Source organism: Cebus imitator, unplaced genomic scaffold, assembly GCF_001604975.1.
Source record: "Cebus imitator isolate Cc_AM_T3 unplaced genomic scaffold, Cebus_imitator-1.0 Scaffold158, whole genome shotgun sequence".
Classification (NCBI taxonomy): domain Eukaryota; kingdom Metazoa; phylum Chordata; class Mammalia; order Primates; family Cebidae; genus Cebus; species Cebus imitator.
In genome coordinates, this window is record NW_016107473.1 from 3,150,795 (window position 1) to 3,178,107 (window position 27,313).

General features: G+C 38.5%; 1 protein-coding gene across 2 annotated transcripts in view; it reads left to right on the top strand.

Annotated features, from left to right (window-relative positions):
- GPC6 (glypican 6) overlaps positions 1-27,313 on the top strand; it is a 1,185,705-nt gene that overhangs the window by 1,073,639 nt on the left and 84,753 nt on the right. Inside the window, exons 6-7 of one of the 2 annotated variants that reach the window (XM_037743890.1) lie at positions 19,205-19,348; positions 23,779-23,808. In XM_037743890.1, coding sequence (XP_037599818.1) covers positions 19,205-19,348; positions 23,779-23,808 — 174 coding nt within the window. The remainder of the gene's footprint in view (positions 1-19,204; positions 19,349-23,778; positions 23,809-27,313) is intronic. The other variant, XM_017543582.2, reaches the window with a different exon arrangement.

Genomic DNA, 27,313 nt, shown 5'->3' on the forward strand with positions numbered 1-27,313 from the left:
ATAGAGCTCCCTATTTTGCAAAGAAAAGTCATTTTCCAAGACAGAAAAGTTAGGTGACTTACCAAGGTCTCACAGTGCAAAGCATAGAAGAGCATCTGATTCCAAAGTCCATCTCACTAATCGATACATTGTAATGATGCCTGTGCTTACTGAGTCAATCTCACACAAGGGTGGGGTTCAGAAAATATTTGTTGAATAGATTAGGTATTAGAAGAAAGTTCAACAGCCTTCAACAAAACTTGCATGAGAAGATAAGGAAAGGTAGCAAAGCTAGGAGGACCCAAGCTCCCTGTCTTTCTGCCTGATTCCCTTTACAACTATGCCTAGTACTTCCATGAGATACATTCTAATTAAATATTTCTCTTATCCAGCCCTGTCATTCATTGCTTCCAACCTCTCCTAGGGTTCTGGTAGTACACGATATAAAATTGTTGTTTCTCTCATATGTATCTGAAGGCCAAACGTGAACACACCGCAGTTCCAGATGGGATATCTCTTTCCCCAAACTCTCACACCAACTCTAGAAGAAGGAACAGCTAATCTTTTTCTGCCTAATAATGTAGATCATAAATAAGTGAGATTTACAGACAAATGAAAATATTTATTCTCACCATGGATGTTCATGCTCCAGTCTTGTCTCAGATCTGTTTTTATGGGGACTGTCAGATCCGTTTTCTCTCCTATTTAGCACACAAGGAAGCTGTTAGGGGTGAGGCATATTGAGATTATTTCCAAAACATACATAGGCTATGCCCAGTTGTATAACCAAGTTAGAATATTTTTGTAATAACATGACTCTCATTTCAAACTCCATTTGTATACCTTTTGTACAGTATTATATGTACATATACATTTTTAAAGACTAGGTCAAGAGCATATTAAAACTTTCCTGATTTCCTTTTGGGGAAAGAATTTCCTAGTAACAGTGCCAACCATAGTTACCATTGGTTGAACATTTGCTGTATCTTCTTAACAAATACAAAGTACCAGGCACAAGGAGTACAATAGAGAATTATATGGTTTGGCTCTGTGACCCCATCCAAATGTCATCTCTGAATTGCAATCCCCATGCTCCCCACATGTCAAGGGAGGGAACTGGTGGGAGGTGATTGGCTCATTGGAGCAGTTTTCCCCATGCCATTCTCTTGATAGTGAGAGAGCTTTCACAAGATCCAATGGTTACATGTTTGACAGTTCCTCCTTCACACACTCTCCCACCGCCATATAAAACATGCCTACTTCTCCTTCTGCCGTGATTTTTTATGTATTTATTTATTTATTTTTTTTTTTTGAGACGGAGTTTCACTCATGTTACCCAGGCTGGAGTGCAATGGCACGATCTCGGCTCACCACAACCTCCGCCTCCTGGTTCAGGCAATTCTCCTGCCTCAGCCTCCTGAGTAGCTGGGATTACAGGCATGCACCACCATGCCCAGCTAATTTTTTGTATTTTTAGTAGAGACGGGGTTTCACCATATTGACCAGGATGGTCTCGATCTCTTGACCTCGTGATCCACCCGCCTCGGCTCTGCCGTGATTTTAAGTGTCCTGAGGCATCCCCAGCCATGGAGAGCTGTAGGTCAATTAAATCTCTTTTCTTTGTAACTATCCAGTCTTGGGCAGTTCTTGACAGCAGTGAAAAAATGGACTAATACAGAGAACAAAACAGAGTCCTGGCTCTGGTGACATCTTGGTCTTTCTAGATGCCTTATGTATTTATTTCAAAGCCTCGCTGCACTCTTGTAAAGAACATTCATTTCTTTGTTATACAGGTAAGAAATGTTAAGTCTAGAGATTAAGTAGAGAGCCTGAGATCATGTAACAAACAAGTGGCAGAACTGCATTGCAGCCCAGATCTGTGAGATTCAAAGAGAAAGACTTACCCAGCATGCCATGCTGTTACCTCCATAATTACCCTCCCACCAGCACCAGATAAACGTCAGCCTTTGAGGAGTCAGACATCTAAGGGAGGGCTGTTGCCCACAACATACTATAGGGAACCTGCTGATGAGAAACGTAGTTGTTAGTGCGTCAAGCCCCAACCAAGCTTACTACATTCACCAATTTCAATCTTCATCAAAGGCAGGGAAGAGCCTTCATTATTCCAGCACCTTTCACCACTCCAGTTACTCACCCAAATCAAAGCAGTTCAGAACTTTGCAGGTTTATGGAAATTCCCCAAGGGAAGGGAGAAAAATCTTGAATCTCTGCCTTTGAATTTCAGACATGTTGGTAACTTCTTTCCTATCTTATCAGGGAAGATGAAACTGATCTCACTAGATATATTTAACTATATTTGGAATAATTTCAAATCTAATCTAGGAAAAGATTGGTTTGTCAGATATAATCTAAATTAAGAAGGAAGACTTATTACATTCCAATTTAAACTAGCCATTCAATTAATACTTACTACCAACGAGGGTAGAGCCCATTAAAGATGAGCAGGACAGCCTTCAGGGACTTAATTTTCTCTAGACAGTTTTCCCGAATCTACAGTTCAAACGAAGATGAAAAAAAATATAATAATAAGAGAACAGAAGAGAGAATGTAATAACTTCTGTCTCTAGCTATTGGGGCTTAATTTCCTCAACTGTAAAAGGAAGGGTTAATCTAAATGTCCCCTGCCTGCTCCAAGAGTTTATAGTTTTATGAACATTATTGCTTTGCTGATTATTACGGGTTTCCTTTTCCAGCATCCCCAGATCTTTCTTTTTTCTCTAGATTTTTTTTTCCTTTCAAAGTATTCAGGGATAAATAATATCTTGGGAATTCAGATGCAGAGAATATCTTCTTTCAGATATCAGGATTAGTTTAGAATTTGGTTCAAATAAATATATTTTTATTCTAGTAGCATTTATCTTTTTTTCTTTGAGCCCCTGTATTACACATGCCAGTTATAAGGCAGTGAGCATATTATTCCTTTTGTTATGATTATTTCTGTACTTACTTTCTCCTGCCCAGATACATGAATTATTTGAGGACAAGAGTTACATCTTATTCATTCTAACATTCTACAGAGAGTCTTCCTAACAATTGTTTTACACGTGGAAGAAACAGTACATTGTGCTGAATTGAATTCAGAACATGAAAATATAATGCCAGGGAGACTTCTAACATTAAGCAATAGAAAATACCTTAAAATGTACTTGAAGTTAGTCTAGTATTCTTTAGGACAGCATAGCAGTTACCAGGTCAGATTTTGACATGAGACTGACATGGAATCTAGTTGTTTTATGTTGTGTGATTTGGGACAAATTATTTATCTATATAAATTGACTCATATTAAAAATGAGAATGACTGTAGTATGTATACTCAGGTTGTTTGAGGGTACAATGATAATCCATGTAAAATGTTTAGCATGGAATCTGTCAAATCAAAACCACCCCTAAAGGGCTAAGCATTTTAATTCTTCTTATTAAGAACATCTATGATACCTAAATTCTAAAGAGCATTGGCTCTTTGGTCTTGCCTCACCTATGATAGTCTGTGGGTTGTTTTTAGCATCTAAGATCAGATCAGATTTGCGATCCATACCCCTGCATTTAAACCTACTGATGTGTTATTTTTGATGGCAGGGAATCACTTAGAAAGGGAGATGGATCTCTAAATGTCTATGAACAATGCTTTTAGGGGAAAGCAGGCTTAAGGAAAGGGGTGGTGCTGGAGACTGTGTCAGCAATCCAACTCTAGTCTGTGCCTGTTGGCCACACCAATACCACCACAGCAAAGAGCTTTAGAGGAGTTTCCATGTAATACTGATTTCCACATTATTCTTACATTGAGAGAAAACTTGGCCTGCTCCATTGACAGGTAGTTTGGTCCCTTCTGCCTGATTTCTGAGAAAAAAAGTGAATGGCCATACTGTTTATAAAGCTTTACATTCTATTTCTACTTCTTTAGTTTTGTTTCTAAAGAAAAATAGCATATTCTCAATGATTTCTAGATTCACAATATTTTCTCTAGTTTATTCAAATTCAGTTTGTATTCTGCCTATCAGTTCTCACTTACCACATTCCGCTGAGAAACAGTGACCTTGAAAGATCGTTTATTCTTTGATCTTCATTACCTAGCACACATAAAAGTGGGGTTTGTTCTATTTCTGTTTGTAATATTGCTAGATAACAGGGTCAAATTTTTCAGATGCTAGATACAGGGCAGGGGGAGGAGGAAACACACCTTTTTTTATAAAATAAAACAAAGATTTGAAAAAATGCTTATGATGCATTTATATGACATGCATCCATGCATTCAGAGCGAACTAGTTTTAATTTTCCTTGCATGTAAAAGGGATAAAACAGAAACGTTCTCCTTTTGATGATAAAGGAAAACTCCTTTATCTCTAATCTTTGGCAATTTATCTTAAGATTTGCTTTCCCTTTAACTTCAGGGCCAAAGATGAGAAGATTACATTTTATGTAGCCTACTCAAGAATGAATGATTGAAACACAATTCAGCTCTAACGCTCAGTGTGTATTCTTAGGAACAAGAGAAGGTACTCTCCTGGTCTCCTGAAAAAAAGTCTCCTTCCGACTTCTTCCTACTTAAGTGGAGAGCACCTGCCATAGAACCATACTACATGGGCAGTGAAGTGTTGTGTTAGAGAAATTTCAATGGCCTCTTCCCAGTCTCAGAAATACACCTCCCTACCCCAGCTCATAACACTTCCATTCTATGTGAGATACGTGATCTGGTTTGGTTCTGATGGAGTCATTGCCTCAGCCAGCCTACATTTAAACATATGAAGGAGCCATATCTGTGTAGGAAACACGCTCATTTGTAGTGTTTGCTCATTTCTGTGGTGTAATTACTCCCTCTGTGTGGATTTCAAACTACCACATGATGTCACTGAACACAGTAGCACACCCGGACTTAATATTTCCACCTTATAGATATGACCGACACAATTAACCTCAAGAGCATAGATAATAGTATAATAGTAAAATAACTAGAAAGTAATAAGGTTTTAGTGTAAATATTACCTTTGTTATTAATATAGTTTATATGTTTATACAACTTAATTTTTAATAATCAATGTGTTTGCTAAACACTTTATTATTAATAACAATGTGTTTGTCAAACACAGTTGTTACTGGCTTACAAAATTCCTAAAAATTTAACATGTAGTTTCATAAGCCAGTAAGAGGCAGGACCAGGACACCACTGCTGTTCTAAGAAGGCTTCTCAGATCCTCCAGCCTGGGTGAGTTGCCCCTGTGGGTGTTCTGTCACACTTCTTACATTCTATAATAATTGTCTGATTTCTTGTCCAAACCCCCTTGGGAGCAGGGACATGTCCAACTGGCATATCCCCAGCACTTATGTTTGGCCATAGTGACACTCAACAAATATTTGCTGAATCGTGGGTGGAAGGAATGGTAGAGCCCGTCTGATGTAAATTACATGCTTACTTACATTCTGCAAAGTGAACTTACAGAACTGCTTTAAACCTTACAAGCAAAGGGCTTATGAAATAATAATCATTTAGTCAGGCCAAGAGGATTAGGGTTTCTTTCCTCTCCACAGGCAAAAATTTGCCTTGTAAAGTTCCTTGTAACTCCTCCTTCCTCACCATTTGGGAGGAAATATCACGGTGTTCTGCTGCCTGAGAAAAGCAAATCCTTCAGGGAAAAAAAAATCTTCTCATGCAAATGAAAAGAATTTCTTTTATTGTAGAAAAGATTATAAGAAGTATGCAATACATTGGACAGATATCCTGAAACCAAGCTTTGTGAGCATCAGGAGTAAATTTTTTAAACTTTAAAACTGACACAGTAGCTGGCTTTTTAAAATTGAGGCCAGTGAAAGATGGACAAAACTAAAACTGATGGCTTGACTTGGTTCAGTAGAACCCAAAATTCTCTTAACAGAATGCTGAACCCATCCAGGGACATAGAGTTTGCCAGAGAACTTGGCCTGGGGACCATTGTAATCAATCTTTAAGGAAAGAAAAGCATGAATCTGGGAGTAAAGAGAAAAGAAAAATGAGAGGAAAGGGAAGAAGAAGGATGACTAGAGAAGAGAAGAGATTATTCTAAGATCTAAAGATGAGTGACTGTTTTGTTAGAAGGCAATACATAAAGAAAATTGCCACATTAGTTTTTTTTTAAGAAAAGCGGACATTAATTTTGTCCTTCGTTTCAAGCTTGGTGAACCTGACGATTACGTGCCTTGGGGTTGCTCTTCTAGAGGAGTATTGTGGTGGTGGTCTCTGTATTTCCTGTATTTGAATGTTGGCCTGCCTTGCTAGGTTGGGGAAATTCTGGATAATATCCTGAAGAGTGTTTTCTAGCTTGGATTCATTCTCCCCGTCATCTTCTGATACACCAATCAGGTGTAGATTAGGTCTTTTCACGTAATCCCATATTTCTTGAAGGCTTTATTCATTTCTTTTCACTCTTTGTTCTCTTTTCTTGCCTTCTCATTTTATTTCATTGATTTAATCTTCAATCTCTGATAGCCTTTCTTCTTGATCTGCTCGGCTATTGAAACTTGTGTATGCTTCATGAAGTTCTTGTGCTGTGTTTTTCAGCTCCATCAAGTCATTTATGTTCTTCTCTAAGCTAGTTATTCTAGTTAGCATTTCGTCTAACCCTTTCTCAAGGTTTTTAATTTCTTTGCATTGGGATAGAACATGTTCCTTTAACTCAGAGAAGTTTGTTCTTACCCACCTTCTGAAGCCTGCTCTATCAATTCATCAAATCCGTTCTCCGTCCTGCTGTGTTCCCTTGCTGGTGAGGAGTCATGAACTCATGGTGGGGGAGAGACGTTCTGGTTTTTGATGGTTTCATTCTTCTTGCTGGTTTCTTCCCAACTCTTGGATTTACATAGCTTTGATATCAGGTAGCTGCTTGGGGAGGCAGCCTTTCTTTTGTCTGCCTGCAGAGGTGCTACTGGGCTGCCGCAGATTCAGTGGAGCTGCTGCGTCTTTTATTTACTCAGGAAAATTAGACCAGCTTCTGTAATGGTGGCTTCCCTTCCCCCTGCCGAGCTTAATCGTTCCTGGTCACTTTCTAACTGATGTTCTGGGTGTGTAATTCTGAAGTGAGAGTTTTTTAGGCTGTTGGGTTTTACGCGATGCAGGGCAGGGGCAGGGAGGCGGGGGGTGAGGGGGGACTGTCCTGCCTTTTGGGCTGTTTCCCTGCAGTTCAGTTTCCCTTCTTTCTGTGGGGCAGGTAGCTCCATCCCGCCGGCTTTTTGGCTTCCTCGGAGTCAGCCAGCACTTCCGCCTAGATCTATGCTGACAGCCCCTGCGCAGGCCAAAGTTGCTGTTCTGTCCTGTTCATGCAGCTCACTGAGGCTTTTCACCCTGGTGAAGATCTCCTGTTCTGTGGGTTGTAGAGGGCTTGGGTGGAGCACTGTATCTGAACTGAAGTCCTAGAGGGGGAGATCCCCCCGTCCTCCGGTCAGTTGCATGCACCTCCTGGGTGGGGCAGTGCCCCACCTTGCCTCAACTTGCCCTATTTGGTTTATACCCACTGTCCAACCAGACCCACAACATGAACCTGGTCCCTCGTTTGGAATTGTGGAGACGACTCGGCTTCTGTGTCTCTCTCGCTGGGAGCTGCTTTCTGGAGCTGCCTCTTATTCGGCCATCTCTAAGGAAAAAAATACTAAGGGCAGCCAAGAGAAAGATCGGGCCACCCACAAAGGGAAACACATCAGACTCACAGCGGATCTCTCGGCAGAAACCCTACAAGCCAGAAGAGAGTGGGGGCCAATATTCAACATCCTTAAAGAAAAGAACTTTCAACCCAGAATTTCATATCCAGCCAAACTAAGCTTCATAAGTGATGAAGAAATGAAATCCTTTATGGGCAAGCAATTGCTGACACATTTTGTCACTACCAGACCTGCCCTACAAGAGCTCTTGAAGGAAGCTCTAAACACAGAAAGGAAAAACCAGTACCAGCCACTGCAAAAAGAACCAAATGATAAAGACCAGTGATGGAATGAAGAAATTACACCAACCAAAGGGCAAAGCAATCATTCACACATAACAATATTAATATTAAATGTAAATGGACTAAATGTCCCAATCAAAAGACAAAGACTGGCAAATTGGATAAAAAGCCAAGAATCATTGGTGTGCTGTATTCAGATGTATTCCATCTCACATGCAAAGACACACATAGACTCAAAATAAAGGGATGAAAGAAGATTTACCAAGCAAATGGAGGGCAACAAAAAAAGCAGGGGTGGCAATCCTAGTCTCTGATAAAATGGACTTTAAACCAACAAAAATCAAAAGAGACAAAAAGGGCATTACATAATAGTAAAAGGATCAATACAACAAGAAGAGCCAACTGTTCTAAATACATATGCATCCAATACAGGAGCACCCAGATACATAAAGCAAGTCCTTGATGACCTACAAAGAGACTTAGACTACCACACAATAATAGTGGGAGACTTTAACACTCCACTCTCACTATTAGATCAACAAGACCAAAAATCAACAAGGAAATCCAGGACTTCAATGCATTCTGGACCAAGCAAACTTAATAGACATTTACAGAACTCTTAACCCCAAATCCACAGAACATATATTCTTCTCAGCACCACAGCACCCTTACTCTAAAATCGATCACATAATTGGAAGTAAATCACTCCTCAGCACATGCATAAGAATGGAAATCATAACAAACAGTCTCTCAGACCACAGGGCATCAAATTAGAACTCAAAATTAAGAAACTAACCCAAAACCACACAACTTCATGGGAAATGAACAACTGCTCCTCAGTGTAGACTGGATAAACAATGAAATGAAGGCAGAAGTAAAGACATTCTTTGAAACCAATGAGACTGGATAAACAATGAAATGAAGGCAGAAGTAAAGACGTTCTTTGAAACCAATGAGAATGAAGATAAAACATACCAGAATCTCTGGGACACATTTAAAGCTGTGTCTACAGAGAAATTCATAGCAACAAATGCCCATATGAGGAGCAAGGGAAGGTCTAAAATCAACACCCTATCATCAAAATTGAAAGACAGGAGCAAAATCTAGCAGAAGACAGAAATAACTAAGGTCAGAGAAGAAGTGAAGGAGATAGAGACACAAAACACCCTTCAAAAAATCAACAAATCCAGGAGCTGTTTTTTTGAAAAGATCAACAATATAGATAGGCCACTAGCCAGACTAATAAAAAACAAGAGAGAGAAGAATCAGATAAAAAACAATAAAGGAGACATCACCACTGACTCCACAGAAATACAAACTACCATCAGAGATTACTACAAGCAACTGTATGCACACAAACCAGTAAATCTGGAAGAAATGGATAAATTCTTGGACACTTGCGCTCTCCCAAGACTAAACCAGGAAGAAGTTGAATCCCTGAATAGACCAATAAAAAGGGCTGAAATTGAGGCAGCAATTAATAGCCTACCAAGTAAAAAAAGCCCAGGTCCAGACAGGTTTACAGCCGAAGTCTACCAGATGTACAAAGAGGAGATGGTACCATTCCTTCTGAAACTATTCCAAACAATACAAAAAGAGGGAATCCTCCTCAACTCATTTTATACGACCAACATCATCCTAATACCAAAACCGGGTACAGATGCAACTAAAAAAGAAAACTTCAGGCCAATATCCATGATGAACAATGATGCAAATATCCTCAATAAAATACCGGCAAACAGAATGCAACAGCAAATCAAAAAGCTTATTCATCATAATCAAGTAGGCTTAATCCTGGGGATGCAAGACTGGTTCAACATACACAAGTCTATAAATGTAATCCATCACATAAACAGAACCAAAGACGAAAACCATGTGATTATCTCAATAGATGCAGAGAAGCTCTCTGACAAAATTCAACAGCTCTTTATGCTAAAAACTCTCAATAAACTAGGTATCGATGGTACATATCACAAAATAAAAGCTATTTACAACAAACCTACAGCCAATATCATACTGAAAGGGCAAAAACTGGAAGCATTCCCTTTGAAATCTGGCACAAGACAAGGATGCCCTCTCTCACCACTCCTATTCAATATAGTATTGGAAGTCCTAGCCACAGAAATCAGGTAAGAAAAAGAAATAAAGAATATTAAGAAAAGAGGAAGCCAAATTGTCTCTATTTGCAGATGACATGATTGTGTATTTAGAAAACCCCATTGTCACAGCCCAAAATCTCCTGAAACTGATAAGCAGCTTCAGCAAAGTCTCAGGATACAAAATCAATGTGCAGTAATCACAAGCATTTCTGTACAGCAATAACAGAGAGCCAAATCAGAAGTGAACTCCCATTCACAATTGCTACAAAGAGAATAAAATATCTAGGAATACAACTAACAAAGGATGTAAAGGGCCTCTTCAAGGAGAACTACAAGCCACTGCTCAATGAAATAAGAGAGGACACAAACAGATGGAAAAACATTCCATGCTCATCGTTGGGAAGAATCAATATCCTGAAAATGGCCATACTGCCCAAAGTAATTTATAGGTTCAACGCCATCTCCATCAAGCTACCAATGACCTTCTTCACAGAAGTGGGAAAAAAACCACTTCAAATTTCATATGGAACCAAAAGAGAGCCCACAGAGCCAAAATAATTCCAAGCAAAAAGAACAAAGCTGGAGGTATCATGCTACCTCACTTCAAACTATACTACAAGGCTAAGTAATCAAAACAGCATGGTACAGGTACCAAAACAGAGACATAGACCAGTGGAACAGAACAGAGGCCTCAGAAGCAACACCACCCATCTACAATCATCTGATCTTTGACAAACCTCAGAAAAACAAGCAATGGGGAAAGGATTCCCTGTTTAATAAATGGTGTTGGGGAAACTGGCTAGCAATGTGCAGAAAGCCGAAACTGGACCCCCTCCTGACACCTTACACTAAAATTAACTCCAGATGGATTAAAGATCTAAACATAAGACCAAATACCATAAAAACACTAGAAGAAAACCTAGGCAAAACCATTCAGGACATAGCATAGGCAAGGACTTCATGGCAAAAACACCAAAAGCAATGGCAACAAAACCAAAATAGACAAATGGGACCTAATCAAACTCCAGAGCTTCTGTACAGCAAAGGTAACAGTCATTAGTGTGAACCTGCAGCCAACAGAATGGGAAAAAAATTTTGCAATCTACCCATCTGACAAAGGGCTAATATCCAGAATCTACAAAGAACTAAAACAGATTTATAGGAAAAAAAAAAAACAAACAAATCCATTCAAAAGTGGGTTAAGGATATGAACAGACATTTTACAAAAGAAGACAGTTATGAGGCCAAGAAACATGAAAAAATGCTCATCACTGGCCATTAGAGAAATGCAAATCAAAACCACATTGAGATACCATCTCACGCCAGTTAGAATAGCGATCATTAAAAAAATATGGAGACAACAGATGCTGGAGAGGATGTGGAGAAATAGGAACACTTTTACACTGTTGGTGGGAGTATAGATTAGTTCAACCACTGTGGAAGACAGTGTGGTGATTCCTCAAGGACCTAGAAATAGAAATTCCATTTCACCCAGCAATCCCATTACTGGGTATATACCCAAAAAATTATAAATTGTTCTATCATAAAGACACATGCACACGTATGTTCATAGTGGCACTGTTTACAATAGCAAAGACCCGGAACCAACCCAAATGTCCATCAATGATAGACTGAATAAAGACAACGTGGCACATATACACCATGGAAATACTATGCAGCCACAAAAAAAGATGAGTTTGTGTCCTTTGTAGGGACATGGATGAATCTGGAAACCATCATTCTCAGCAAACTGACACAAGAACAGAAAACCAAACACCGCATGTTATCACTCATAGGCAAGTGTTGAACACTTAGAACACGTGGACACAGGGAGGGGAGCATCACACACTGTGGACAGTTGGGGTGGCTAGGGAAGGTACAGCAGGGGATGGGGAGGGCAGGGAGGGATATTGAGGGGAGAAATAACAGATGTGGGTGATGGGGATGAAGGCAGCAAACCGCCTTGCCATGTGTGTACCTATGCAACAACCCTGCGTGATCTGCACATGTACCCCAGAAACTAAAGTACAATTAAAAAAAAGCTGACATTTAAAATGCTTTTGTAGGGAATATAGTAATTTTATAGCTAAAGAAAAAGTCATCATCAAGAGGTTTTAAGTTTATATTCAGGAAAACACTTTTTAGGCTATTAAACAAATACTGTCAGAAATCCCCTTAAAGTGTGTGAAATGAGTTTCTAAGGTGCCAGTTATCATATGTAATGGTACAATGTAGCCCTTTTTGCTACTACTTTTAATGAAATGTTTTTTTTAATGTTTAAACTAAATCTGATTTGCTTACTAATGATATGTGAATGCTCCCAGACACACACGTCTCAGTCACCACTTCCACTTTGAGAAAGGTCCTAGCTCTGTGCTTAACCTAGACGATCATTGACAGGGTTAGGATACCACTGCTGCAATGTACAGGTGCCACTGTTTATCATTTTCACCTATTGGTGACACCAAGGAGGGTGGCTCTGTAAAGAGCCCAAGTTGTCTGCCACTTTGCAGTAAGCAATGGCCATTGCCTGAGCTCTGAGCCCAGCTACCTCCAGCACACACAGCTCTCCCATGGGCCAATCAGGAAGCCAATCTGACTATTTTGTATGCAACGTCCTCCGCTTCCTAACTGGTTTATCAAGGTCACTGAGTAGCTATTATCAAATGATCAAGAAACAGTATTGTGGATCTAGTTGTTACTTTAAACAAAGTTGTCCATTTGGCTTTGCTTTAATTTAGCCCAGTAAATGTAGGAAAGGAAATATCAACTAATTTGTTTTACGTGGATATGTGATTCATCCCTTCAGTCTGAGGAAGAAGTGTTCAGCCTTGATTTTGAAGAGATAATCAATTATTTGAGATAACACATATAAAACACATAGGACAGTGAAGTGTCTGTCCTATCAGACACTTGGCAAGTATTCATTGTCTTTCCTTTCCTCTCTTTTCTTTCTCATTACAAAAATCTACGTGCTAATCGCCTTCAATAAATGTTTGCAAAAGGAGATTATTACTAAAAATTTTATTTCTTCATAATCTTTCATTCCCAGTTGTTTAAAACATATACCATGTCCTGGGAACTCCTACAAATACTGGGATACACTAATGAACGAAATGTATGAAACCCCATTCATCATACAGCTTAAATTATTCATGTGTAATTCTGCATAATCCTTAGATTTGATTTATTACCCATTATTGTTCTATTTAATTACAGACTATTTAGTTAAAATAAGATACTATTATACTTCATGTTTTTAGTATATTTTTCTACGCATCATATCATTCTATCTTCCCAACAGCTTTGAGAATTGACGAAAACATTGTTACCCCAAGGTCACACAAGCATTAGGAGAAAGACTAATATTAACACTGCAAACTTTGAGAGTTGTGTTTGTGACCTTTTGCAATGATCTGAATGTATGTGTCCCTCCAAATTTCATATACTGAAATCCTAACTTCTCAGGTAATAGTATTTGGAGGTGGAGGCTGTGGGAGGTAACTAAGACCTTTGGGTGAAGCCCTCATGAGTGGAAATTGTGCCCTTTCAGAAGAGGCCTGCAGGAGCTTGTTAGTCCTTTTGCCCTTCTGCCATGTAAGGACACAGCAAGAAGGTGCCATCTGCAAAGCAGAGGGCCCTCACCAGACATCAAATCTGTTGGCACCTTGACCTTGAGTCCACAGCCTCTATAACTGTGAGAAATAAATTTGTGTTGTTTATAAATTACCTAGTGTAAGGCATTCTATTATGGTCTCCAGAATACACTGATACACCTATTGGTTACTCCACAGGCATCTCTTGTGAAAATAATGCTGCACCTGGACAAATATATGGTATCCATGCTAATGAAGATATGGCTTCTATTTCCTTGAGTGTGAATGCAATAGATTTGAATTTTCTAAGTAGTAATATAATAGTTCATTCATTGATACTGTAATATAAATTAGAATCTAATAGATAAATAAAACGTGACTTACCCTCAAAACATCAAATCTAATTAAATCTAGGTAACACTGTTACCTATATTTAATATAACAGATTAGAGTTCTGTTTGCAAATTTCAATATTTGCCTATATGAGAATAGCTGCACGTTTCCCCCATTAAAAAAACCTACTGAGTTGAAAGTGAGAAGACAGAATTTTTTAAAAACATAGGAGCTGAGACAGAATTTACCTGCAGTCACTGCTTCTCAAGTTGCCAGTAATGACTTTTTAAAATGTATAATCAAGCTGCAGAAGACGATGCAGAAGATAAAGAAGATGAAGAGATATAGGTGTAAAGCTATATGTGCCTCTGAAATAGTGAGCACCTTAGTTTATTTTCAGAGAAATATGTTAAGATGCCCTAACATTTTTAAAGAAAAAATACTTGTATTTAGCAACCTAAGACACAGCACTTAAACCTGTTATCACCACACCTGCTTCTCCTTCCCCTCCCTCCAAAATTATAAAATGTCTCTCCTTTCTTCCCTTCCTATCCTACTGTCAGCTCCTTTAATCTCAGAATGCCTACAGACGTCTGAGACAATATCTTAGTAATCCTTTTAAAAGAAAGGATTCATGAGCCAGATGTCTTTCTAAAATCCACAGGTTTTGCAAGTCAGCTAGGTGGAAGGAGAATTCCTTTGTACATCTGTAGCATGTGTCTACAGTGGGACTTCCAAATACTTTCCCGAATTATCTAATTATCGCTTTCAATATCCCTTGGAGAGAAGCAGGCAGGGGTCGGGAGGTGGTAATACTGATTCTATTTCTGAAAGAGGTAAGGCTAATGATTTGTACCACAAAAAGTTGACTTCGCCTGCAGGGATAACCTCTAGAAACTTCTGTTCTATTGTAAAAAGAAGCCCTTTAGTGCCTTAAAATAACATTCTTCTCTAAAATTAAAGGCAGAGGAAGGTGGAACAGCTTCACAAATACCTCTAAGTAAATGCAGTTCTATCTGAAGCATGTCTGTCCTTGGCAGGTTATGACCACCTTCACGGTATATCTCAGGGTGTGTTCTTTAGAACACCAGTCTTATAAGAAAAAGGAACCATGATCAAATAGTTTGGGGAAACACTACCAATGTCATCCTACCTTTCAATGAGTCTGAACGCATATTAGCATGATGAAACCCTTGTGAAGGTACCTAATTTAACTTTGATAGGTGGAATCTATTATTTATGTAACAGCCATTTGCCCTCGAAAATAATACCTTGTGGAAAACATTTAAAAAACATCATTAGCAGGGTGTGGTTGGCATGCACCTTTGGTCCCAGCTACTCAGGAGGCTGAGGCAGGAGGATGGCTGAGCCCAGGAGGTTGAGGCTGCAGTGTGTGGTGTTTGTGTCATTGCACTCCAGTCTGGGCAACAGCGTGTGACCTTGTCTGTAACAAAACATTGAAAGATTTTTAAAAGGGAAAAAAAGAAAGAAACATCAGCCCAGACATTTTTTTCTTTATATTTTCTAGAAAGCAAAGCTTCTGGAAAATACAGATTAGGGTATGATATAATTAACTAATTATCAGAAACATACTTTTCTAGACACATGGCTCTGTTTTTCTGCCTTACATATTGTATATTATCATCATAGTGTGTCTGTGTAGTACATAATATTGTTATTCCCATTTGAGAGAGCAGGAAACTGAGGCTCAGAGAGGACCTGTAAATGTTGGCATGACTATAGGCTGTCCTCAGCCCCATCCATCTGCCCACCTATGTATACTTGCTCTCGGTAAATGCAATCAGCTTTAAATACCATCTTTAAGCTGATGATCCAAACCTACATCTGTAGCCATAACCAGTTGATCTACTGACTCTCATTGAACCTACGGCCCTTTCCATCACATTATTTCTCAATTGTTTTTCCCTTTTTCAAAATGTAAAATGTTGGGACACCCAAGCCACCAAGGAAAAGGCTCACTGGTCTTTTATACTAGCGTAGCCGTGGCCCTCATGAGCCACGAATCTGTGCCTAACTAAACTGCTGCTAGAGCAAACTCAGAAAATTGAGATTGTCGAAATTTTCTGCCTAAAACTGTCCTTTGTCACCTACCCCATGACCCCCATATTTTAAAAATATTTTTTTCAAGCTAACAGATTGCTTGCTGTCTTAGTCTGCTCAGGCTGCTACAACAAGATGCCATAAACTGGGTGGCTTATAAATAACAGAAATTTATTTCTCATGTTTCTGGAGGCTGGCAAGTCTAAGATCGAGGCTTCAGCACATTTGATGTCTGGGGAGGACCTGCATGGCATTTTATAGATGATGGCACCTTCCCACTGTGTTCTCACATAAGGCAAGGGTGCTCTCTGGATCCTTTGCTGTTGTGGTTGTTTTAATTAAAGGCACTAATCCTATTCATGAAGGTGGAGCCTAACCACCTCCCAAAGGAACTACCTCCTAATTCCATCACATTGGTGATTAGATTTTGACTTATGAATTCTTGAAGGACACAGATATTCAGACTATAGCACATGTATTGAACATCAAATTATTAATTTTCACTTTGTAAGTCGTCTAAGTTAAATGATGGATATATGTTGTTTAAGGTATATTCTCAGTATGAGACTAATACAAAGGATGTTTTAAATCATTCCTAAGCAAAAACAAGGCAACTACTGCAAAGTATTCCTTTGGAAACCATTCTCATTAGGTTTTGTAAAATTCTGAAAAATAGCTCTCGATCCCTAGGCTCGGAACTTCCACACTAAAGGCTTTCTCTCATGGCACTTCTGTTTTTCTAAGAGTATGTATGGTAGGATCTCCTTTTAGGGGCTGTCAGGATGTGAGGCTGTTGAGACAGATTGTCATATAGGCCTCCACCTGATTAGGTGGCCAGGTGTTGTTATACAAAGTAATTAGAAGTCAGTGTTTTCCTCAGTTTGGTCACAGACACAATGATTTCTGCATGGAAGCTATCTTCAGCATCCAAACCTGACCTAAATAACAGAAAGCTACTAGGGTATATTAACTAACCTCTGTTCTGTAATAATTAAAACCCTCCAAAAAAAAAAAATCCAAGCAAATGTTAAGTTTTTCCATTCCAATGAAATATCTCCCTAGAACACTAATATTCTTTCAGGGCATTCATGTTTCTTTGATTTAACTTAACCCAGTGAGCCAGATTTTTCCCAAAGGGTGAATCAGAAAGGCCCGTTAACTCTTTCAGTACCTGGCTTAATGAAATCTCAGCAAGGCCATTAGTATTGTTTCGCCTTAGGCTTTGCATTTTTTAAAAGTCAGCTGTCACTTTCAGAGCAATCCAGAATAGCACACTCAACAGTTCCCTGGAGCTCTGGAAATGTTAATGCCCTCCATCAGCAGCGACCTTGCCAGGGGGAAGTGATTTAGGCACTAGGGAGAAAAGGGCCACTATCTTTATCACACAGGTTTACACCATCAGCTTCAGAAATTGTGTGAGAGAAGAATAATCAATAGTGTGTTAAGACCAATCTCGAGGAATGCCAAGACAAAGTACCACCGCTCTGCAAAATGCTGAGTTGAAGGAGAACTTTTGAATACAACGAAAGAAAAATTAGCTATAGTGGTAAAACAAAAAGAATTGTGTCTCAAGACAGAATTTGTCATTGCGAATGGCACTCAAGAGCTGTCTGTGTACTTCAGTGGAATCACATAATAAGCATGATGAAAAATGCTTATTTTAGAGTTAACACAGAATGAAATAACAAAACTGGAACAAATGCATTGCAAATATACTACATGCAAGTTAGGGATCGGCTCACGTAAATAACCCCAAAAAGTGGACTGAAGGAAAAGCATCTAGGAGAAAAATCATCTGCTATGGAGAAATGAAAGAAATAGAATAAAGTTAAACTTTATCAAGATTTCCTGAAAATGTTACTGCATTTTCTGTAATTTCAGTAAAAGTATTATCTCTCAATAACCAGCACAGAGTATAAAGCTTCTAAAAACAGCAAAGGAAGTGTCTCCACACCATCCTGAGTGAAATTACTGTGGAAAAAAACCTGGCAGCTCAATCCCTAAGATCATTACAATAAAAGGTTTGATTTCCCATAGCAATCTTAATTGTGACATGAACAGCTGTCAACAAAATTAGAGGAAGCTATCATTATATGGATTTCATCCACATTTGCTTGTCCTATTTCCACACCACTGCTCAAGAGAGTGTTTTTAAAGAATTCTTCCAGTAGAGATTTTCATTACTCAAAGAGGAGTCACTGAAATGATTTGGCCTTGTATGCTATACAATGAAATACATTTGCCATGATAACAGGAACCCCAAACGGATGTTTATGGAATGCCAAATTCAAGTATGTAAAAGTGAGATACAATTCATTTAATCCTGAAATTACCATGTAGAGTAACTATTCCAATCTCTATTTTTAATTCAGTTGATTCCCATTATTGTAGTTATGCTCTGTAGAGTCACTGCAAACATTGACTTAGCAAATACTGAACCATTGCAGCAATGAGAAATACAGGTTTACGTTCCTGCAAGCCACTGGCCACAGCAGTTTCATCAACCAATCAATACGTAACCTTGTTTTATGTGTGCTTCTGTGAAAAGACACGTTATTTAATCTATATTGTTGATTCATTAACATTGAATTCATAGCACTATAATTCTGGCTTGAATGAAGTTTATCTAACATACATGTTTTTGCCATACGACATATTAAACATCTTGTGGTTAGGAACGCTTGACAGTACTTCAGCCCAATGCTTGGCGACAATGTTAAACATTGAAATCAACAAGAAAAAGCACAAAAATGTGAAAAACATTATACTACATAGATCACAAAGAGAACACTTTTTTTACAATCTGAGAGCTAAAATAAGAGAGTGTGTCTTCTCCAGCCTCAGCTGGGAACATGACTTAAATTTTTTGGCAATGTGTCTTTATGTCCATGAGAGTGCTGTGAATATTAATTCTGGAGTTAAAAATAAATTTCAGTGAGTAAGCAAATTTGCAAATATGGATCTACCAATAATAAGGATTGACAGTGTATGCTGAAACTGTGAGTCAGGGCATATAGTTGGTCACTCTCTATCTGTCTGGGTAATTCTTTCTGCTCTATTGGTGGTTATAGTTGTTTACTTTTCAAAATTAGAGTTTACTGGAGGTAAAAGCTTCATGAGAAATGTGGACACCATTGCGTTGCACACTTCTGCCTCATGAATTTAGGAGAGGACTCATTTTATAACTTTCTTTACTTTTCAATGTTTCTTCCAGGTCTTTCAGGGATGTGGTCAGCCCAAACCTGCTCCAGCTCTCAGATCTGCCCGCTCAGCTCCTGAAAATTTTAATACACGTTTCAGGCCCTACAATCCTGAGGAAAGACCAACAACTGCTGCAGGCACAAGCTTGGACCGGCTGGTGAGTATTCTCAGATTGATAACCAGGGTGGGTGCTTTGTGTTACCAAAGTCATTCTTTGAAACTCCTAAGAGATTCTGAAAAAGTGGGTTATAAAAGTCATCTCGTTCTTACATCTGCTTCTATTCTTAATTCAAATATTGAAAAGTAATGGACCTTTCTTTTGGGCCGTGAATTGGATTATTTAAGAAATCTATTAATCCATTAAGAAACTATTAATGCATATGTGCAGTGACCAAATTTTCGACTTCATATTTCTCATGAAATATTAATTTGAAAACTAAGTGGCCAGTTCTTCCAGAGATATAATTGCAATAGCGCATTTCCTACTCATCTGTTTTAGTTATTTTCTGAAAATGGTTATTTATTCAATTATGATATAATGCAACTTCATTATGACTTTTTCTTATTTGCAAAGTTTTCTGTTTGAAAGACCTTGCCAGGAAACCCCAAGTCAATGTTACTATCATTTTTTTCTTTTGTATGTGTCTTTAAAAAGTTGGAATCCTTAGAAGCAGTCTCTTTGAGCTCTTTAGACGTGTGTCAGGGGACTCAATGACATCCATCATCAAAGCAATTTATAATACTCAGAGAAAACAACCATAAACATGGTAAATACAATTTTTAAATGTGTTTTAAAGACCAAATTTTGCTATAAAAAATAAAAGCTCATAATTTCAAAGAAATACTGCCTGAATATTTTTAATTCAATTTCTTCCATTTATAGTACTATAAACACTTTATACACCTGCAATTGTTAGTGCTGTTAATGTTGCTTTGCCAATTATCTTGATGTAAAATTAGCAGATAAAATTCTTAATGTCATAAAGCACTTGAACCACATCTGACCGTGCCATATAAACTCAAGTCTCAAAGACTGCCAGTTACGAAAATACTTTTATTACTCACTGTTATAAATTACTTTATGATTTTAGTTAATATTCTTCTACAGTGTAGAACTCAAGATTAAATTGGTTGAATTTGGCTTTGAAGTAAGTACATCTCAGCATTTCTCTCTATAAAAATCAAATGTGCTTACAGCCTAAAGGCCTGTCCATGAAGTATCAAAATAAAGGGGTAACTGGAGTTACTAACTGCTAAATTATGTTATAAATTTATTACTATTTATTAGCAAATAAAACCTACTCTCTAGTGTAGATATTTGTAGTTGCTGCAACCTTCTACTTTACCTTACTTATATCTATTCTTTTTTTTTTTCTTGAGACAGGGTTTTACTCTGTTGCCCAGGCTGGAGTGCAGTGGCATGATCATGGCTCACTGCAACCTTGATCTGCTGGGCTCAAGTGATCCTCCCACCTCAGCCTTCTGAGTAGCTGAGACTACAGGCATGCACCACCATGCCCGGCTTTTTATTTTTTTGTAGAGACGTGGTTTTGCCACGTTGCCCAGGCTGGTCTCAAACTCCCGAGCTCAAGCAATTCACCTGCCTTGGCATCCCGAAATGCTGGGATCACAGGTGTGAGCCACCGCACCCACCAACTTATATCTGTTCTCTATTGCAGTTTCAGGAAAAGTTTAAAAATAGTCACCATTTTTCTTTTAAACAACCAGTTAGATTCCACCAAATAACTAGTCAGCTGTTTCAAAGAAATGCTGGTTTTCATTAGATTCCATTGTTTAAGTTTTACTTTACAAATTGCATTGTATATCAAGATCTTTCTAACCAGAAGCACACATGGTGAGTATGGGTTTGATTCTTTTTTCCCCATTTTCACTGGCTCTTAACTTAGTTATTGGAACAATCCAGTCTTTTCCTAATTTTTGTAAAATTTAATTTAAGAACAGGGGTACAATGTGAGATGAGTAAGTTCTAAAGACCTGAGCTGCAACATTGTGCCTGCAGCTAACAATACTGTATTGTTCACTTAAAAAAAATCTGTTAAGAGGGTGGATGTCATGTTAAGTGTCCTTACCACAATAAAATAAAACAAGATTTTTAAAACCTGGGGTACATTACACACTTAGTTAAAACTGCATTGAATTTGAACATTCTACTGATATGTATGGCAACAAATTAATTTTTTTCCCTTTGAAACAGAGAAGCAGTTTTCTGTCTTCCCCAGGAGAAACACCCTTAAACAGGGGAAGCAGAGCAAGAAAAATATGTTTCTAAAGACAATATTTTTTCAGCTTAGGATAAACTAAATAAAGCATCAACACTTTGAGAATTTTATCTGATGTTTAAAATCTGATGAACAGAAAAATTGAGATTTGAACCTTTTATAAAGGAGCTTCACTGGTAAACTTCAAAATGCTCTAGATATAAAGGTCTCAAGAGTATACACAAGTAGCAAACAGGATGAAAACCTTTTGCACCCCTCAAAAATATATTTTATCAATCTTTTTTCTGAAAATGATTGATAGTGGTCAATCTTATGATCACAAGTAAAAGCCAAGGACCAGACTCCATGCATAGGTATTTAAATCAATAAGCCAATTTTATTCTAAAACATTCTCAGACAGCATGTAGCATTTACTTCCTTTAAAGGTGTGGCTTCAGGCTCTGTAAGTGAAAATTGCAGTTTTGTTGATTTTTTATTATATTAAATTCTGATCCCTTCTCAAATGGTAAGAATTAGTGGCATGTAATGCACAGCCAGCCATAAGCCCACTTTGCTCAGCTCCTGAGAGCAAGGCACTGTTTCCACATCAAACAGACCTATACCAAGGTTATTCTTGAGAGACGTGAGTTAGGCCCAAAGCGAATAACAGAGTCTCAGCAGCCATTGGCTCCCCTGAGGATTCCTTCCTTTGGGGATTCCAATATAGCTCAGAACAGTGGAAAGTTGGGGCGGTTATCCTTGGCCAGACTGTGGCACAACAGTCAAACATGCTCATCTTCAAGAAGCATGCACTGCCAAACTAACCAGATGGGTCTGTCATCCATTACAGCCTATTTAGACTGTTTATAAACAACGCTCATATTACCTACTCCTGTTTTAATTTTCCCCGGAAAAGACGTTTCCTGAATATTTATAAGAAGCATGTGTCTAAGAAAAGGAGGATAATTGGAAAAGATTTCCCTTCATTTCTTGAAGTGTTTCAGCAGAAAAATGCTTCAAAGAATGATATCAAAACACTCCTCCAATCACCCCCCCTTTTGCCAAAATGAAAATAACTATACAGCATAAGGCACTTGGAGAGTTATTTCTTAGTGCCATTTAAATTAGTACCTGTGGCAGTAACTTTGGGATCTGTTGGTAAATTGTCTTATATCAGTTATTCTAAAGCTATTTTGTTAACATGTGAATGAGTAATTATGGGGTTTGTTTTAAAAATAAAACTGCTACTCCCAAACTGAGTAAACTGCTGCTAAACCTTATATAAAATAATTGAAAACAAAACTCTCTCTTAAAAAAAATGCACCAATTTCATCATTTAATGTCTTATTCTAATTATAAGGAAGTTAGAAATTATTTTGTATCACTAGGGAACATTTCCATTTGCTCCTTTAAAGTTATATGGGCATAAGAAAGAGTTAAAGTAGTCAGCAGCTTTCAGGCAGACTACCCTAAAGTGATTTTTGTTATCCAAGAGTGAGTGAATGTATTTTTATAAATTTAGCTGCTGACAGAAAGCCAACTCATCTGAGAACATTGCAGTCCCTACCACCAACATCCATGGTTTGTTGAGGATACGAATGTTATCAACTGCGGTAATTCAGTTAAGAGGGTCATCCTACCATTATGTTGCTTTCTTGTCACCAACAAACTCCCCTTCGTAGCCCCTCTGTCCCAGCTGGTTTTTAATGACTTTCAATCAAACAGACCAGAGATTATTGCTTGTGCTCAGGAAGAGACTGGTTCTGTTCCTTTATTCTTAAATGTATACTCTGCAAATTCTCTTCAATAATTTGATGTGAAACTATAATTTTTTTAAAAGACAGTTCCGATTCACTGGAAATGTCAAGTATAAAAATAAATCAGCACAAAATACCTCGATTTTTAAGATCTGAGCATGGAAAGGTATTTCAAATTAGCCTCCGTAAAAGGCAATTAGTTGCACAGCTCAGAAAATTAGAGCACAGTGTGTTCTGTGGCTGGCAGACATACTTGGGCAGGGAGTGTCAGTTATTTTATTCCAGCTGATTCATTAGAGTAAAAATAGACTGTGCATGGTGTATCTTAGAGAAATATATTTGATAAAAGTAAAGTTTTTTTAAAGCCAGATTTGCACGTTAACTCAACAAGTGGGTGATGATTTAGACCCATAAATCTCCAGTAAGTATTCAACACTGTCCTGTGGATATGGATTTCTCAAATATCCTACTGGTCATTCTGAGGGAATTTGGGGTGGGGAGTGGGTGGAATGCTAACTTACAAAGCTAAACTTTGTGCCTGTGCTGTGCTATGATGTATAGAATAATCTCTTTTCTTTTTCCTTTAAATTTGTTTTCCTCTTGCTTCCCAGAGGACTGTGTGGCGGACCATGCAGCATAGTGTAAGCATTGGTCTTATTCTTCCTCTCATCCCCATTTATCTTTGTGCAGTCATTCAGGAGAGCCCCTGAGAAATTCCCCCCACTGTCCCTTTCCTAATTACCTGGAGTGAATTGAATGCTGCACATGGCCAACTTGTTCAGTGGTTTCCTCTCTGCTTGCGATTTATGGTTAACAACCTTTTCATATTCTTTTCCAATGGCCAAGTTTTCAATCTGATCTTGGTGTAAGACGAGTTCATCGAATGGCTGATTTAAATTCAGTCCCGATGTTCAGACGATGTGTAGTCTGCCTGGAAAACTAGCTCTTTCCTGTTAGAATATATTGGCCTAGAAGAACAATAGGCCAATATATTCTAACAAACCAACATCAGCCCTCATACGTAAGGTGCTAATGTTTCCATTAGCTGAGACATAGAAAATTTAAGGGATTAAAAAACAGGTTGTTTGCTTTTCTTTTTCTACTTGAATTCCCTGATACCTTTCAGAGCATTCAGAGCATTTAGAGAGGGGGCACTGGATATGTTTTACCTGAAAGCTTACAATACAGGGCTGAGGACAAGAACACTCAGATTATCTCATTTGACTAGATTAACCAAAATAGTTAATCTAGTTTCTCACTCAGATTATCTCATTTGACTAGATTAACCAAAATAGTTAATCTAGTTTCCACAATACCATTGAATGCTGATAACACTTTTTTTTTTTTTTTTTTGAGACGGAATCTTACTCCCTCCACCTCCCAGGTTCAAGCGATTCTCCTGCCTTGGCCCCTCAAGTAGCTGGGATTACAGGTGCACACCACCACACCCAGATAATTTTTGTATTTTTAGTAGAGATGGAGTTTCACCATGTTTGCCAGGCTGGTCTCGAACTCCTGGCCTCAAGTGATCCACCTGCCTTGGCCTCCCAAAGTGCTGGGATTACAGGCAAGAGTCACTGCACCCTGCCCTGATAACACTTCTTAAAAACATGCACCCTACATGGTATCATGGACCGAAGAGAGAAGATGAGTCTCACCTGAGAGTACCTATTTATTTGTGCAGCCCACCTGTGACATCATAGTGCTAACTGTTTGACCTTAAATCCAGGCAGTGATAACATGATGTCTAAAATCCCTTCTTTGAAATCATGTGTTTAAAAAGAAATTGTTCTGAATAGCATCCCCATTCATTATTCCGCTCCCTGAGACCAGGACAATTTGGGTGAAGTAAGAAAGTTAGGAGGTAAATCTGGAGCAGGAACACTGCTGAAAGGAAGAACTTGAGGAGGCAACAGGGAAAACAAATAGCTAAAGGGCTCCTGATACTGAGAAGGAATGGGAGGGGACGAGTCAGGGTTCTGTTCGATTGGTCCCACTGATAGTTAGAGTGGCTTCAGTTAAGACAGTAGTGTCTGCCCTTTCCAACACATTCTCAGGAACTCTGGGTTTTCCTGCAGTTGGTCCAGTTCAGTCTCCTTACCTAATGGTTATCATGACCCTGTAGCTTTCCCCAAGAGTTATCACTTCCTTGAACATACTGGAATGAATACATATCATAACATCCCTGTGTCTGCTGGACTTCCCTACTTGTCTCCTATAACCTTACCTAGACCAAAACCTACAAACAACAGAAAAAACAGAGGCCTGTTTTTGATATAGGTCTTCCAAAAATACACTGCAACTTTTGAGATTCATCGGTAGGTAATCGGTAACAAACATGTTGTTAATATTGTGTCATATATATTTAAGTACTTACGAAAGATCATCAAGATATGCAACTTTTTAAATTGTTCTGAGACAAAATAGACAAGGCAACTAACATTCTGGCCTCATTTCCTGCCTGAGGGTTAGTACCAGTTTCAGTAAAATGCTGGTGATAAAATGTTCTTCCATGCCTCTGTGGGACCATTTTGGTGCGATTTAGAAAGTCTTGGTTGTAAGGATTTAGGAAACTGTCTGTTGTTCATTTTAAATTGCCATGGCATTTCATTGTCACCTCAAAGGATTCTGCGCCCAGCTGAACCCACTATTTTGCATTTCAAAAGGATGTCAGGCTGTGTTTAAGAAACTGCTTTATTATCTAGACCTTCAGCCACTGTCTTTAGGTGAAACTGATATTTCCCACCTTCCACCCCAACACAGACACACACACACACGCACCCCCAGTCTTCAATTCGCCCTAACCAAAAAAGTAAAACCTCAATAACAACAGTAAGCCAGATTCTCCACTTTAATTAGTTTTCTAAAGATAAATGGGTCAAGGCCAGATTGGCTTTCAGCCTGTGCTGCAGCTGAATAAATTATGTCCCATTCGCCCCAGCAAACAAATGGCTACTCCTTCATCCACTTCAGGTTGTGAATGGTCTGGTCTTGCCTGAACCTGCTTTATCTATTTACTGCAACCCCCCACAGAGACACCCCAGTTTCATTTTTAATGAACCCTTGGTAATAACAGAAACAAAATGCAGTGAGCTTTCAAATCAGGGAGATTAAAAAAAAAAAAAAAAAAAAAAAAAAAAAAAAAAAAAAAAAAAAAAAAAAAAAAAAAAAAAAAAAAAAAGCATTAAAATCAAACCACCCAACTCATTCTGCCTCTGTGTCTGCTCTTCTCTGGGCAACATCAGCAGCATGTGATAGCAGGGAGAGCCACCTGTCACAGGCTCCCTTTCCATTTAGGAGGCTGTGGTTGATGAGGCCCACGTGAGGAATATCATAAGACACACATATAAAATGATGGCTTATCTCCAGGATATTCTGCTTATTCCATGGGCTGGAAGGATGCACAAATCTAATTCAATGGTATGCACTGTTGGAAACCTGGATGGAACTCCTGCCCTTGTGTGGATTTTTCAGCTCACACCCAACGGACAGTGAACTATTTTTACACCCCCGGGAAGCTATTCTTTTGGGTATGTGGAGGAATTAGTGAAACTAGGAGGAGCATAGACCTGTCTTTCAGTACAGGCAAAGTTGTGTTTAATTGCACGGGGTTGTATACCTCGGGGAGAAGGAAGAGTATACTCACTCTAGCTATGTAACTCCCAGGGAGATACTAAAGCCCAGTCCATGTCACTGTTTTAAGGCTTGTTTAGAGAATCATATGGATTCTGACAATGAAATAATGTTACACCACATGTTTTGGAAGGGGAACGATTTTGCACAACTTATAGTAAGTGTGAGTGATATTAAATCATGTTGGGGGCAATTTATTAACAAAATCCTTTTCAACTCTGGATTAAACTCTCCTTTATCCTCAGAAACAGTTAAGCAAGAGCTTTGGTGACCTCTGTATCATAAAAAATGAAATGTTACACTTTCAGAGCCAAAATAGGACTATCACAGATTTTGTATGTAGTTTATGGTATGTTGATATGCTTATTTTCTGCTTCAGGCTTTAAAATTTCTTGGAGAATTCCTAGACTTCAGCTAAACCCAAATTGATGCATTCTGTAGGTATCAATTTATCAATAAATGTATTGATTGAGTTCTCTGTTGCATAGAGCTTAGTAAAGCTAGCTGCTATGT